At 35.6% G+C, this 17,541-nt stretch overlaps 1 protein-coding gene across 1 annotated transcript in view; it reads left to right on the top strand.

Annotated features, from left to right (window-relative positions):
* UBE3D (ubiquitin protein ligase E3D) overlaps positions 1-16,343 on the top strand; it is an 80,942-nt gene extending 64,599 nt beyond the window's left edge. Inside the window, exon 10 of the mRNA XM_072408571.1 lies at positions 13,655-16,343. Within this exon, the coding sequence (XP_072264672.1) occupies positions 13,655-13,675 (21 nt within the window). The 3' untranslated portion in view covers positions 13,676-16,343. The remainder of the gene's footprint in view (positions 1-13,654) is intronic.
* Positions 16,344-17,541: the final 1,198 nt, after the last annotated feature.

The raw sequence follows: 17,541 nt of genomic DNA, 5'->3' as shown, positions 1-17,541 counted from the left end.
TCACACCCAGGTGGTGCTGAACTCACTAACATCCCCATTCAATCTCTCAATTTCTTTGAGCAGCTTCAGGTGAGATAATATTTACAGCATCTCAAACACAGGAGCAGTTCCTGAGTGTGAAGAAGTTGAGTGAGAAACCACATCACACAAACCTCATCATCTCCCTGAACTTAGCCATTGGGGGTCATGGTATGTTTAAAACAGTCCATGTTTACAGCAGCAGGTATTGAGTTAACAATAAACTGGTAATTAGTTCTTACCAATAACCGGAAATCCTACTGCAGAATAGTTATGGCCATGTTTGTGGAATCTACCATGTAAAAAAATGAGTGGTCCAAGTAATTGACCCATTCTGTCTTGATAGTCCTAGCGGATTTTACCAGTAATTTGAGAACACCACATCCTACCTGTGGTCATGCTTTGTAGTATTCCAAGTAGGTAAATGCTGGTTATCTTGAAGTACAGTATGTAGACAAAGTTTTTTTAATGCTTGCTAATCAGTCAAGTTGTACATTTATCAATTTGTTAATGGGTTAGCAGCCATGCACAATAGCTTTGTGGAAGGAGCTTTAAGTACGATCATCTTGCAGTACAGGAAAGAGACTTTATATGAAGAGTCTACATATGTGATAAACACATTTGGCTGACCCCATTTACACAAAAAAAGAAAACCATGTTTTTCACTTTAGGCACAAGATTATTATTATTGAGTTGACCTCCTTTGCATGTATTAGTAATGTAAAAAGAAAAACTTCAGGAAGACTTTACTTTCCCTTTACCTGGTAAATACTATAGTGGCCCAAATGTTATTTAGGCAGATTTGGTATTTCTGAATGTTTTTCATTGTCTCATTTTTATTTGTCTAATTTTCATCCTGGAATTGTATGAGTGCTGACAATTTTGTCTGCCTTCTTTGAAAGAGCATCTGTGTGTTCACTGACTCAGCAACTTGTCTTAGCTGTACAGTGAGGGTTGTCAGTACAGAATTCCTTTTGTCACAGACTTCTTTCTATGTAACCACCTGCTAAGCGCATCTCCACAAGACAAAACTCCCCCACCCACCCCCCACTAACAAACAAGTGATTTTGCAAGGCATTATCTCTCCGAAGGCTGCACAAACGCATTGTGCTGCTCTGGGATTTATTCACCTTCACGCTATTAATGGCCTTGTACTTGCTATGTTCACTGCTAAGAAAATCGTGTCCTCTCAGTTACTGTTAACCTACTTGGCATTTCTTTATTGTGACCTTTCATTATATATTTTCCACTTTCTCTTTTATTGTCCCAGATAAAGCTCGCCTTAGTAGTTAGATAGAAGGTCGATTGAGAAAATTTCCAGATGGGTTCTGACATTAAACATGTCTTCCAAGATGCCTGTTTATATACATGGGGAAATAGCAGACTTATCTTTGGTTTAAGGCTAAACTTTTCTCTAGAAAAAATAAGAATGAAGAAATAATAATCACACACGTACAATCATATTGTATCGCCTGCTGGCATACATATGAATTTGCAGTCAGTTTAATCTGGATCCAGTTACAATGATTTATTCCCACCAGTACCTTAATACAAATGCTCTGACAAGCTGACATAGATTGGAGGACAGATATATTTGATTGGCACTTGAGATAAACATGACAGTGCCCAAGTAAAAGACAGATATTAGTTTTAGAAAAGCATTTCATTAATGAGTGGGGAGATTCTTCAGTTTTCCGTAGTCTTGTACTGAAAATGTGTTCTAGAGACACAGTTCCCCTTATGTCAGATATCTGAAAGGATTACACTAACAAGCTTCACAGTGGTAGCTCTGTACTCTGCTGGAATCCCTCTGTGACAGACTATGAACATGCAGAGGTCAGCAAACTAAAATAACAAATGCAAAGTCCTGAGGAAAGAGTAAGTATCTATTAACTGTGAAATCCCATGTTTTCTTTGACCTTTACCAACTCTAGCTTTTCGTGACACCAGGAAAAGACATCATTTCTCATTGCTGTCAGGACTCAAAGTCACACTTATGCTGTAGGATTCCACAAACCATTCCATTGTAGCTTTTAGTCATTTATATACCCCTTCTTGTATCACTGGTGGAAGAGAATTTGAATTAAAAAAGGAGTAGAAGGAGAAGGAGTAAAAGTATTGACCAGTGCATCAGAAACGCTAACACTTGCTCTCAAATTAAGTTGGTTTGTAAGACTATTTAAAACACTTTAAAAGTAAAATGTATGTTTAGATAAAAAAAGACTAAAAAATAAACTTATAATGTGCATACATTTTACAATTCCAATCATCAGATGACCACAATCTAATAAACTGCAACATAATTTTCTGTGCTTTTACGTACTTTGATTATTCTGGAAAATGTTCCATAACCATTGTGAATGGTATTGCATGTTAGGATTTCATAAGCAGGTTGAGAAACAAAAGTGCACAAACACTGGGCAGTTCACTTATTAGGTATTGTTTATCAGGCTCCCAAGATTTTCCATCGTACTGCAGTACAGTATAACTTGACTCCAAAAATCTTTACGCAAGATCTGCTTATTCAGTGAGGGGCCCCACCACCATCTTATTTCACTTCACTAAACTGTCAAAGTTTACAAGATTTGCTTTGAGCTCCCAGCTGGATGTATTCATTCTGCCCTCTGCTCTGTGCCAGTTTAAAGCATCCTGCTAAGCACGTGATAACTTTGTGTTATATGTGGAAAAAAACCCACAAGTACAATAATTAACATGTCACACATCCGTTTCAGCCGGCTATTAAGGATTTAAGGCACAAGGGGCTGAAATAAAGAAAAACGAATTACAAAGCCCCTCTGTCCCTTGCTTTATTAGCACCTGAACTGTAGTGTGTGATGGAAAGATTCAAGTGTGTTGGAAAGCTTGTGTGTGAGGTACATTGGCTCTGTGACGTTCACCTATTTGTTTTCCTTGTTTCCATAGCTATGTGTATCTTGTATAAATATTTCCATCACACGCTTGAAGTGCTAGGGTCTAGGATGATGATATTGATTAAGACTTCACGCCAAGTTGCCTGATTTAAACTTTTAGCACAGTCCTACTCCCACCTTTTATACTTTACGTTGTCCTTCTCTCCAAGATCTTGTATGGCTAGGATCACTGAAACAGAACTGCTTTCTGTTAAAGCTCAAACTGCTAAGTAGATATTTAAGACTGTGTTTGATCTCATACTTTGAGCCTCCTTTAATCTAGCTGTTTAAAGATTAGTTGTACATAGTTCTGTGATCGTCTTGTGACTGTTACTATAACACTCTGTACCCATTTACATCAGTTATTGAAGTTTCTTGCCCTGTGAATCTAAATTACACATTATTTGGCTACAAAGTAAACTGTTTGCAGTTGGATTACTATGATCCCTAGGAACTTTTGCATTTAAAGCCCTGGGGTGCAGAATGCTTTTGCAGTAATACATATTTTTATATAATTAACCTATCATCTTGATTGTTGAGGGATGGCTGCAGGTCTTAAGTGGAACTAAAGACCAAAAATAAAAAAATAGCAAGTAGGAAATTTCTTGGTTGGAGAAAGAACTGGATATGCCAATAAAAAAAACTTACATGCCTGTTCACAACTTTTCTCCATGTCCAGGTCTGAGGTTATCTTCATTGGTCAGGCTGTAATGATGTAACTCCCAGGCATGTTAGGGGTAGGTAATTCATTCTTGCAACCAGGAGTATGCCCGGTTGCTTGGCAGTGTACATTTTAGAAAAGATTGTGACCAGACAGATATGTTTATTTCAGAAGAGACATCACCTGATTTTTCTTCAATAAACAATGTGTCTGCTTAAAATTTTCTATCTTTACAGTTTAGTTCTACTTTAAAGCAGACATTCACCCTCAAATACAAAAATATACTAAGATACTAAGACCTTCTATTGTTCTGATTAATACAGGGAGATTTATGAGAACTTTTTCATGTGAAGAATATTTAATAAAGTCTGTTTACATTTGTTGATCATTTCATGAACTTTTAAAAGTTATCAACTGTAATATTGGATAGGTGAAGCCTTGAAGGACACCTTCAATGGAAAACCTATTAGCTGTCATTACCAAACTCCTGGAAATACAAATACTTGGCTGCCACTTTGAAGCCCAGCTCTATTAGTCTTAGTAGTGACTGACCCGAAACAAGCTCAGTTTTCATTTCATTCTGACTTGGATTCTTGTATTTTTGTTTTAGGTCACCAACTGATAGAACTAAAGCAAATGGATTAGTATTACAAACAGACATATAGGATTTTCAGAAGGAAGAACAAATCTGGAAATACTTTGCATAGTGCATAGAAATGTCAGTTGAAAAGGTTTCCCAAAACAGTTGATTCAACAATCTCCAGTACAATTATTTATTTGTGTGTTGACTAACTGCATAGAACAAAAAATGAATTCTTCACACTAGTGAATCTGTGTAAACAATGGTCAGCCAGGTTTGAAATTGCTTAATAGAATTGCAAACTTGAGATTTGTGCCAGTATTTTACAATTATCACAAATAAAAATTAAAATACATCTAGACTGCTATGGTAATATGTCTATTTCACGTGTGCTGAACTTTTACCAACTGGGATATAGTTTAGTTTACAAATTTGTTGTATTTTTTTAATTTGTTTTTTTTCATCTACTTGTTAACATACCTAATAAACCTAAAGTTTATAACACCTCATCTCACAGTGACCTAAATTACCTTTTGTTGGAATCTATAGTTAATAGAACTAGCCTCCAGGGATGTTTAATCCATTTTTAATGTGGACAGCCCTCCCATTATACGCCTAACTAAGTATTTTTTAAAGTGTTCACTACATGGGGACGATAGAATGGTTGGACTTGAGTTTATTAGCTGACTGATCATAGGTAACTGATTGTTGGGTCTGTGATCAGATCATAAGTTTTGTGTACAAATCATCAAGCCACTGCAATGGAAAAGGTAAAACGTGTTCAATAGTATCGTATCGATCAATCAAGGATTTTAAAGCACAAAATTTGCGGTGGATATACTTGTGTGTACCATGTAGCTCTCTGGGTCTATATTTTACTTGCTTTATGCCACCAGGGGTTTGAAGAACTCCTGGGCTTTCTCAAGGAGGGTACAATATATGAACTTTAAAGATCTCACACATCCAGAGGTATGTAGTATCTATCTGTAGTTTCTAGAGCGAAGTTTCTTCTCCTCCCATTAATTATTTTTTTGTGTGTGGGAAATTCTCTACATTTTGTCATTTTTCACACCTTTATTGAACATGCCACGTCTCTTCTCAAACTGTAATGAGCTGGGGAAAACCGGGTAAGATAATTAGGAAACACATGCAGGGTGCAGCAAAGCAAAAACATATTTAATTTTTATTTAAATAGTCTTTTAAGTGATTTAATTGCCTGTGTTTAGACAGGTGAGGGTCGTCATCACGAAAATATTTACGGTTGTAACACAAGTTTTCTGTTTTTCTTTTTTATATTCATGAAAAGCACTATTTATCTTCCTTACAAATTTATTGTTTAAGAATAGGACACAACACTAAGAGGGATTCATATTCTTTATCCTCAATCCATCACTAATAAGCTATTCACCAAGGCTGACTGTCATTGTATACTGGAATCTCGTCACAGTCTAATCTCTAGAGAGCTAGTTAAGCTATATACATTCATATTGCAATCTTTCTGGGCTGTTAAAATTTAGCAACACTTCTATGAATCCATTCTGTATCCTATTAACTATATTCTATGAGACTCATTCATAGAAAAAGTAGTTTTTTTTATGAATGAAAACATACTGTATTGCCAGTTTTACTAATGTTTACTTGATATTACATTATAAACCAAATGCACTGCAAGTGTTTTAATCTTGCTCTCAGTGTAGAAGACAAAAAATGCAATCCAATTAAGGACCTCATTCTTCAAAGTTTGATAATGAAGAACAGCTTTTATTTTCAACAGCCAATTGAATTCTCATTTTCAGTTTTACTACTAGTTTTGTTTGATTCACATAATATTTAGATTAAACAAGACTGAAGTTTACTTGCCAACTGCTTGGTTGGTAGAGTAAGCAACATTTGGGAGCACTTAAAAATACATTGTGGGCAGCTATTGTGTAAATTCCATTACTGCTGTTACTACTGCTTATATACAAAGGGCTTAGCTCTGATGTAAATCATTGTGGGAATTTTGATTGGCTGTTGATAACAATGGAGGCAGGGTTGTCAGATAATTAGAATACACAAATGGGGCTGAGTATCCTTAAAATATTTTGTGTTTCCTTTTCATTGTATTTGGGTATGGTATGTTTTTAATGTTATCACTTTTTTAAATGGTAGGTAAAATGTAGATATGAATTATTTTTCCTTCACTTATTTCTAAACTCTCAGCTGGTTCTGTGTGAGTTATACAATGCATCCCATCCTATAGAGAATAAGTTATATGACTTAGGTAATCCAATGTCATACCCACCAAGAGCCAGCCATAGTACAATAAATATATGTAGCATTGCCAAAGTGGCGTTCCTGGGTCAGGATCCCTACCAACATCAAACAGTTAAAGGGGAAATAATTTTCTGGTAAGATTAATAGTAAAAAGTGGATATCTTATCTATACCATACACCCCTCGAAAAACAAATGTGGTAAACCTTTCTAGTGGATCATATTTCAGTTAATTAGTACTAATAAACTGTTCAGTTTGGGAATGTCACCAAAAAGTAAGACATAGGACTAAAACCAGTGCTATACAGATAGTCCGCAGGTTAAATATGAGATCGGGGCTGTAGGTTTGTTCTTAAATTCAATTTGTCAGAACAGGTACATTATTTTAATATATCCAATTAGAACAGATGTTTGTCTCAACAAATTATTAGGCAGCATAGTGCCAGTTACTGTTTAAAATCCTCAATGATTTAATCTCCAACAAAGCAAAAAAAAAAAAAAACTTTATGGAGCCTAGTTAGACATTCAAGCTGGGCTTTGATATGCAAAAAGAAACAACTGCAGAAAGAAAGAAAGAGCTCAGTCCTTAGGATCACCCACAACCTCAGCTGTGTTTAGCAAAACACCCCCCCCCCCCCCCTTCAAGCCTCCATTCTGCACACAGTGAGCAGGAAAGCCCCGTTTGTATCTAGGAGGTGTCCATATGTCAGATGTCCTTGACTCGGACTACCTGTATTGAGTACTTTTTTTAACCTTTAAATTCCCCCTAATTTCTCCTTACACCAGTGTACAAGCATCAGAAATCTTAACATGAAACAAAGTAAGCAGTGATGTGTTAGAGTTTTTTGCAATATGTTGTTTTTCTACATTCTTTACTTGACTGAGCTTTGGCAGAATGCAACCTTAGCACCTAGATATTCTTAGCATTAAGCAAAACCCCAGCTTCTTACATCTTAAAGCAGACTTATATATGGATTTTGTTTGTATATAAACCCTGAATATTTAATCCTGATTATTCTAGAGTGGGGATAATGGGGTATTTGCAAAACTGATTTGCAAAGAAATGTGATGCAAAACTGATTTGCAAAGAAATGTGATGCAAACATGGACCAGTTGGCCATATCAGACCCTGGACCATTATGAGGACGAAATGCAAGCAAGTCACACTTCTAAATAATCAGAGACATGTCCACCATCTCTCAATCATGCACCCAATGTTTAGCAGGCTTCAGAAGTTGCTATTTTTTTTTTTTTTTTTTAATCCTTTAAGAAATTGTCACAAATTGGCAACAGTTTGGGACAAAAAACACTGCTCTTCCTCATTCCACAAGAATTCTCATTCAGATACAATGTAACAACTCTTTTAAATATACAAAAGTTATGTACCTCTCATTTATAATTTTCCATTCATGTTTATTATGAAAACATATTCTGGGAAAACTTAATACAATGATGATAAAACTACTACAATATAATAATAATTATAATGTTTCTTCAAACCCTTGGTAACCAAAACACTGCCCATGGCAACTTTTATCTCTTGGATCTTTGACCAGCCACCTAAAGAACTGGACACACTGCCACCCACAACTACAAAAAATCCCCCCCAGACAGGTACAGGAGTCGTTTTTAGTCTCTGGTTCTGTTCTGCATTTTTTACCAAAATCAGCATGGTGGATTACTGAGGAAAAGGTGGCTGCATTTTGTGTTTGTGTGTTTTGTATTGTAAAGGGGGAATCATAGGGGCTATAATATATGTGTGCTGGAGGTTATGGGGGGGGGGGGGGCTGCATAGTGCGTGCATGATTTGGAAGAAGAGTCGTTAGGCTGGGCTGCATTATTCATCTGTGTCCATACAGGTCAAAGGAAGGTAGTCAGTCAGATAGTCGGGTGGGGGGGGGGGTGAAGGGCAGTATTGTTTGCATAAATAGGAAAGAAGGGACAAGATATCTGCATTTCACAAAATAAGTAGAATTGCATACCCAGTAAGAGTTGCTTTGCGGTGTCATTTAAAATGAGTGTTGTTGTTCTGCACCACCAATTATCATTGCATCGTGGCAATACACATTACAATAATGCATATTTGTAAATATCTTTTTGTATTAGAACCTTTTAAGGCTACTGAGGTGTATTGAGAATTAAGGGGGATGTTTTGCAGTGCCAATAATTTTGAATGGTAACACAGTGTGCATACGCAGAATACCTTAATACACCTATCTTTTATAGCGCAAAAACATTTGTGAGATGCACCATAATAAAGCGCAAGTAAACTCGCAATACTTGCCTCTCCTCGTTCCTTCACAGGGGCCTGCCATCTTCCCTCTCCTTTTCTTCCTAGAAATGATCTTCAGCCATCCTGATTGGTTAAGCTGGAATGACATAACTCCCTTGCAGGTGTGCACGACTTCATTACTAGAAAGTACCGTACATGTGCAGTTAAGCAAAATTTAACAGTTGGGTGGCAATCATGCAGATAAGAACATTATTGCAGAAAAGACATTGTTTGTACCTTTCTGCTATACCTACCTGCTTGAATTGCCAAAGTCCGACTTTATTTCCACTTGAGTGCTGCACTATTGGACATTTTGGGGGCTGTACTGAATGTCTTTTACATTTAAGAAGTTGACCACCACTGCCATAGACAGTAGATTACGTCATTACTTTCATCCCTATATTAAATCATTCTCCTTTACCCACTATATCGGTAGTACATATGATGTGTATGTGTGGTTGGTGTTTGCCATGACCATTTTAGTGATGTTTTCATGGTAAATTTTAAATATCATATATACCCAGCATTTTGAATTGACAAGGTTGTTTAGGTAAATGTAGTTGGCTAGTAGCTATATTTAGTTCCTATATTTTGATAATACTTAACTATTTTATCTAGTTAGTCTGAAAAGGATGATTAAATTGCAACTGGCAAGAAATAAAGGGATGAAGGAAGTGAGAGACAGCACAGACGTTTGTTAGAACTGCAGACAATGGAAAAAGAGTTAACAGCCACGTCTCCTTTAGTCAACCAAGAGACTCCATGTAGTCCAAACTGTTCCTTTATAGAACCTCATGATCCCACCACAGTCTGAGCCGCCAATTAGGGGGGACACCAATTAACTTACCAGTATGTTTTTGGGTTGAGGGAGGAAAGCAGAGTTCCCGGACAAAACCCACTCAAATACGAATAGAACAAACTCCATGCATGTAGTGTCCAGATTGAGATCCGAACCCGGGACCCAGTGCTGAAATGCCAGAATGTTGGCCCCAAAATGTCTGTGCTGCATTTGCAGAATGCTTTGAAATGTCTTGCTGTACACACTGTTGTTATAAAATCTGAAGGCTCAGCCATTTTCAAATGTGCACAGCCACTTGTCAAGTCTGTCCACACTGGTGCATTAGAGGTTGACCACCACAGTATCGTGTAGTAAGCATCTGATTGCAATATAGACTCCATGAGCAGACCAATTTACTATACGAAACATACTGTGGGCTACTGTACTGTACATTACATACTGCTGACCGATCCACTGTATGGTGTACATACTGTATGTTAGATACTAGTTTTATGAAAGGCAGTTTACCTACTGTTTCTATGAATGAAAGATTTGACATTGGTGATTGGTGGACAGATGGTTCTCTTCTATGTTATGGGTCTGGTTGCCCTTTTTGCCCCATCATATGACATCTATCATTCATGGAATGGTGTTAAATAGCTATATTTGTAGTGTCTACTGAATATTGGTGAATCTCAGGGAACCAAACAAGAATAAAAAGAAATATAGCTATAAAACCTGTATGTCCTTTGTACTCTTATCTGGATTTTTCTATATTGTTCTGCTAGAAACGTATGTGGAATCCTTGACTCCTATAAAGCAAGTCACTGCAATTTGACTTCTAAAATACTTGTCAGACTTTAAATGCAGTATGTACCTGCATTCATCAAAACAATGCTATTAAAAATATGCTTTATGCTTTGGGCAAATAAAGGTCACTTCATATTAGATTGGTTTAATCCCTTATTGTTTTGAGGTCTTTCAGCACAATTTAAGATGTGTGGGGTTTTTTTGCTTGCCTGGGTATTTTTTCCAATGTTCTTCCAGATTTAATTTAAAAACTTACTCCTCCAGGCTAAGGGAGTGAATAAACAGGATTTATTTCTTCCAGGCACAAATGATTAAAACAACTGAAGCACTTCCATTCCAGGTTATAAACTGTGTATGTCTGCCTTTTCTGCTAGATATAGATATAGATGAAATATGTGCAAGCTCACATGAGTGTACATCAAACGATTTCACATTCGATTTTTGGAATTGCTAATAACTAAGGTGACACTAGGTCTGTATGGTTGACATGATTGTTTATTTTTCTGCTTATGACTTGAGATTTTGAATTATTGATGGGCTCATTGTATTTCTAAAACAAAAAAAATAATAAATCACTCCATAACTATATGTTTTATGTTTTTTTGTCTAAAGTGCATAATCTGTCCAATATCAAAACTGGATTCCATGCTTATATTTGAGTATAACTTAAAAGCTGAAATCATGCAGTAGATATTATTGCAGGATGAATAAATGGCAAGTTCTTTTGACAGTTGTAATTTTACTTTGTTTTTGCAAGAACAACTATGAGTCCTCACACTGAGGGTGCCATCACACTGACAATGCAAAATAGGCACAGTAAAATGGTAATACATCAATTTCTTACCATCACATTGGCCATGGGGTTTTGTTATTATCTTACACATCATGATGGCTGGCTTAGTAACAGACGAGATTAAAAAAAAAAAGATTAGAAGATTTTTTTTACCATCAAACAAGAATCCTCGCTATAGTTTTAGAAACACATTTAATCAGAGTTTTTGTGAAAATCATGCTTTCTATCTTTATATATATATATATATATATATATATATATATATATAAAGGTAGAAAGCATTATTTTCACAAAAACTGTGATTAAAAATGTGTTTTAAAACTATAGCGAGGATTCTTGTTTGATTGCACACATTGCAAACATGACTTAAGATGCTTTATAGAGTTTTAAAAATGTTGTCATGAGGAAGTGCAGAAATGGCATTTGCACTGGGTGCTCTCCAGCTAGTTCTTCTTTTTCCCCTAAATGCCAGGCTATCTGTTAGATCATCTTGAAGTACCTACCAGGTTAGGGTATTAAAATAAGTCAAAGAAATGTGGACACATACCCTTGTGAACTCAACTAAAACATGCTTTTCGATTCATCAGTACCCGGCAGGTTACCCATATCTCAATGGCAAGCTCTGAAGAAAGAGGCTTGTCTGACCCCCAAAACATTGTGGGATGTCTTATGGATACCACAAAAAAAACACAATTTTGAAATGGAATGCCTCTAAAAGTTTTATGCTTGGCATTCTCACCCTTTAATTATTGTGTACAAAATTACCTACCATCTTTGCGTTATAGATTCCCTTTACTTTGCTTTTACTTTTTTATTTCTTGGTTAAGTTTGGTCAGACATGGTAAAAAAGTCTTCTACAAGTGCAGACTTTTAATCCATCACTTACATTTCCTGATGATTTATTCTTATCCCAAGTAAACACCAGAATGGTTTGGTGAGCTGAATTCAGTCAGCTAAATATTGTTAAAAAAATATTATTGTGTGTGTATTGATAGAAACAGGATTGGTTAAGTGTGTATTTATTAAATAATTTTCATGAAGTCCCAGCAGCAATCTTTGGAACATGATTTAATTCACCTTTTTAAAGACAAAAGTAACTTTTATGCAGCTAGTTTTATATGTATCTAGGAGTGTGTTTTCCCATTTTTTTATTTTTAGTACAATCCTTTATTATGTTTGTCAAGATCAGGATGCTCTGTCTTCTTTAGATACCTATGGCTGTTCACAGGTCTTCTGATTGGCTCGCCATTTATGTTAAAAATATTATTGTGTGTGACAAGCACAGGATTGGTTTCAGCAGCAATTCATTATGAATACATGTATCTGAATATGTGTATCTGTGTTTGTGTCAGATGTTACGTGTGTTATGTTCTACCATTCAATGTATATACAAGTCATACATTCAAATATGGTCATTAATACAGAAAGAGTGAACAAAAATATGCCAATACATCACAGTATTTGCCCTAGCCTCCTGGGTAGTCCCAAACTCCAAAGATAGCATTGACTCTGTGTATGATGGATCAACAACATATGTTCTTTGCTTCACTTGTCAGTGACATTCATAAATACGACACCATATAAAATCATAAGCCATACACTATACTTTGATGAAGTAAATGCTCCATAACATCCAATTCAGTTTAAATATCAAACATTGGGTCTGATTTAATAAAGGTGTCCAAGGTTGGAGAGGATGTGATTCCTTTCATTTTTTATTATTACTTGGCAAAGGTTTTCTGGATTAGACCCATTTCAGGATTGCTGGATCACTCGAGTTCTGTAGTTAGTCTTATCTTTTCCAGTCCTGCTGAGCTTTAATAAATCAGATCCATTTCACCCATAGTGAAAATTAATTACAAACAGAAAACTATAAATTCACATGTATACTATCTCTCAAAGCATTACCATTAAGTAAAATTATGTTTGAAGCTCATTTATTCTGCCACTTTTTGCCTGCATGCTAAAGCACCAGCTATGGCTTTATTTCTTTGCTGGGCAGGCATAGTAATTGAGTCAACAGTGGAACATATTTGTGCAAATAACATCAGCACAGTCACTTATAGTCATAAGGTAAGCTGTAAAAAAAAAAAAAAAATTTAATGTAATTTTTAAAATGGCATTACTTGTTTAAGATTATATCAGATTTTAGTGATTGGGTTTACTTATGCTTTAACTACTTACAGAATACAATATTTTTCTGATAGTGGCCCTAACATCTGTTTATATCCTCATACAAATTAAAATCAAATCCTCAGTGAAAAACTAAAGACAGTGCTTTGGGGCATTACTGACTGTTTTCATTACTTTTTGATAAATCAAGTCAGTTGATAATATGTACCGAGGGAGTCACTGTAGAATATGTATCAGGTCATGTTTAGTGAAAAATGCAAGTTATCTCTTATATAGCTGTTGTATTTATTCATTTTGCTCCACAAAATTTGACGTATCCTTCCCTAAACTTTACTTTTTTTCTAAAACTTTACAAATCATTTAAAGTATGTTTCTTTTCTGTTTGCTTTGCAATATACAGTTTATTTATTCTGTGCCTTGCTGATTGTGTTTTTATTATTTTGCAGGTAGCCTACTTGAAGATTTGAGTAATTCTCCATATTCATTAGAAAATAAAGGAATAAATGCAAATGTCCAAGAAGACAAATGGCAGCTGTCCCTAAATTGGAAACATAAATAAGAGACTGATCTCGGGCATACGTAGGATATTTATTTTTTGTCCAGAATTCTTTGGAGAGTTATAGATAACCTTTAAAAAGAAATGTGATCCTTAATTCTGCAGGGATCCCATTATCACATTCCCAAGCCTGATCAGATCTTACATAGACATGGCTAATGATACATCCTGGATTGTAGAATGTCTCTAAACTCACCTCAGTGTCATTACAAAGAGAAATAATTATACTGGTCTAATATTGCAAGAGTTTGTGGAAGTGGAGTAGAGTATACCATGCTAATTTCTCCTTCATCTGACATTCTCTGCACTTCATTGGAAAGGGTTAGATTGCTTGATGATACATATTTTATGCAGCGATTTGTAGTTTAGTTATCCTTCAACTAATGCAGATCAAGGAAAGTTTTTGTTGGCTGGTTTTATCCTGATTACATACAGTTCATAGTTCTTTCACTTACTGTATCTTACATTACAATCTTAATTACATTAACCTGAACCTGAGTGAAACCCAGACCTACAACTAACACGACTGTACTAGCTATGTTTTCAAGGTCCATTCAGATTTTGTTTGACTTAATGAATTGTAATAATATACATGACAAAAGAGAACACGCCTACGTTTACAAATGTTTGAAAATGCCTGATCAATAACGCCTGTGAGCAAACCCTTTAAAAAAGGGGTGTTTTCAATTTTAGCTAAGAGTGTTAATTACATATGACACCTAACAACTGAGGCCTAATGATGTCACATATAACCTTTGGTATTATACTACATTCATTTACTGTGAAGATTACCTCTAGAAAATGGAGTTTTACATAGCAATACATTTTCTATAGGAAACAGTAAAGCATTCAAGGTACACCTGATGATGAACTCGAGCAGCCTCATAAACACCTACATAAACATAAGAAAAAAGTCATTTATGCATGTATTCATTTCCATACCTTATACAATGGGAACTAAAAAAAAAATAGCAAGGGCTGATATTCCCAATATGCCTATTATGTTCATGGTAAAGCTCATCATTATGTCATATCAAATTTATTGAGACTTGTGGACTCATCCTCTGACACACACTGATTATACATTAAACCAGTGTTTCTCGATTTTTTTTTTTTTCAGGTCTTCAGATAACCCCTGCTATATATACTATATCCACAGCTCAGGGTACATTAGTGTGGTGATCAGTAGAGAGCATGCTGGCCAGTGGGAACAATTTCACCATTACAGGTAGCCAAAAAGATCATTGATGTTAGTTAAACTGAACTGAGAAGTCTAAACTGCCTATTAGTCAAGGAACCCCTAGCAATCTCTGGAGGAACCCTGGTTGAAAAACACTGGATTATTAAACAGTCCTTTTAAATTGAATGAGTTCACCAAAATGCATGACAATCTGGGGATGTTGCATTTTTTTAAGACACACCTCAGAACACGATAGGCTCTATTTATAAAACGGAATCAGACATTCCCTCAAACATCCCTCCTGGTAATCTTGCAGGTCCATGAGTGTGTCAACGGTAGTAAATGATTCACACAAGGGAATGTTTGAGGAAATGTCAGATTTCATGTTTTATAAATAGAGCCCTATGTGTTGTGCTGTGGTTTAATGCATAGAATGTAGGTATTAAGGTGCATTGGCAATTTACAGTGAATGGTACCAATTCAATAATAAGTGATAATAAGCAAACCAATCAAGTACTTATTTTTCTTTCCATTTGGGTAAACATTTGCAGATGTACATTATAAAAAAATTTATACACCAATTTGAGCATTCTTTCTTAATGTGTATAAAAAGAATTCATTTTTTAAATGTCTTTTACTCACAAAAATGTGACCTAAAAGACCTCTACTTGCTTTTCCATATGCACAACTCAATGGAAATGCAAAAGCACTGTGAACCAAATAGAAGTCATAATGTGGTCATCTTTAAATTAAAATGCACCTGTCAATGAAATATGAATAATCACAGAAGCCACTCATAAACTGATAGCTGAATCCACCCCAAGGTAGGCTAATTATTTCAATAACTTATCTCTTTTTTACTTTTACTGTACCTTAAAATAATAATTTCATGGACGATTCATTGTTAAAAGTCTTATTTTCTAATAAATATTTAGTCTGCATCATTCAGGGTGTGAGAGAGGTTACTACTATTTTTTTTTTTGCACACCATATTATTGCACCACATGGTAGCCTGCACTTTATGTCCTTTCTTCCAAAAAAAAATGCATTTCCCTCTTCATCATATGCAGGCTGTGCTGCACAATCTTCCATGTCCGATTAACAATGATGAGATAACTCCATGAAGAAAATAACGGCTGAGCAAGAGGATTGTGAATTGAGTCTTTAAATTGGGGGGGGGGGGGACTCAACAGCAGGAATAATATCTTTTCCACAAACACATAAAAGCTCTAAACCAGCATCTGATTTGTCAGTTTAGGAAAAATCAGAACAATCTCTTGTTAACTAAATGTAGATTGAAATAGCTTTACCTTTTCTTTCAGTTATGTAAATGGCTGTAGCTGTCACTTATTGTCTGTGTATCTTGTTTTATAAAATAAAGCCAACCATTTTTAAACTACCGCGTCTGCGTTCTGGAATGTAACAAAGGATTTAACTGCTTTATTGGTAATGTAAACTGCTGTGCTAGCTGTGTTTTATGTGTTGATGTAGATGCATATTAAATAAGATGTACGGGACATCATATAGCTTATATTTCTCATGCACGGTTAGGCATACAATATTCAAAGATCATGCGGGCAACAATATATTAGAAGCCTGTAGAGAAATTAAAAGGAACCTGTTAGACATTCAGTTTTAAAAATAACTTAATTTTGTTCCCTAAATTCTAACTGCTCATACTGACTAATGCGTTGGGAGAGTACAGCCTTACAATCCCAATTGTGAGATGTGACAGTTCAGTGTACCTTTTCTTTACCAACAGAATTACTGTCCTTCATTTTGCCTAAGACATTTATTATTTGGTCTTGAAGGCTTCACTAGCAGTTAGTATACAAATTCTAAATCAACTGGTCTTTCAGTGTCTTAATTTCTGCTTCAGTCCAATCCCTACTCTGTACTAGGCATAGAATGCATGAGGTAATTTCCATCCAATTTGGGGAAACAACCGCCCTCTCTGCTTTTGTTAAACCATAATGTTTAAATGCTAAATTTAGCTAAATGATATGATACTTTATCCCCACTTATTCCCTATTCCAGGGAGAAGAATGCTTTGGTAATTCCTTAACAAGAGGCAACTGCTTACCATCTCTGGCCCAAGTAGAAAGGTTGAAACAACATTTTTGGTTAGCACAAGCAACAGCAAATACCTAAAAAGTGTCCTTTTCAGGTAAATTTTTAGTTGGAATCCAGGTGAATGGCCTCAGTTGTTTTCAGGACTTCTCCCAGATGAACCCCCAAATGTTTTGCTTTCATGTGTTTAGCTGTTTGTCCTATTTTTTCAGTAAAGGACAGAGAACACTGCTAGTACTTTATTGTTGTGCTGTTACTAAGCTAAACATGATGCATATACAAACTATTAGTACACGAAAACAGTATAAGACAGAGTTCCTCAAATATGCATGCATATACAGTATTTTTTCCATCCTAGCAAATTAACATTGGAAGTGTTATGCATACAGTAGGTATACACTATAAAGACACTTTGTTTCTGTACACCTTCTGTAGCAAAAAATACTTTAACCCAGGCTAAAAACAAAGTGAGTGGGTTTTCTCCCCTTTCTGGTTGATTTTCTCTTGAACTCCCATCTCAATGGAAT

This window comes from Pyxicephalus adspersus, chromosome 4 (genome assembly GCF_032062135.1).
Source record: "Pyxicephalus adspersus chromosome 4, UCB_Pads_2.0, whole genome shotgun sequence".
Taxonomy (NCBI): domain Eukaryota; kingdom Metazoa; phylum Chordata; class Amphibia; order Anura; family Pyxicephalidae; genus Pyxicephalus; species Pyxicephalus adspersus.
This window is presented reverse-complemented; position numbering and strand designations above follow the sequence as displayed.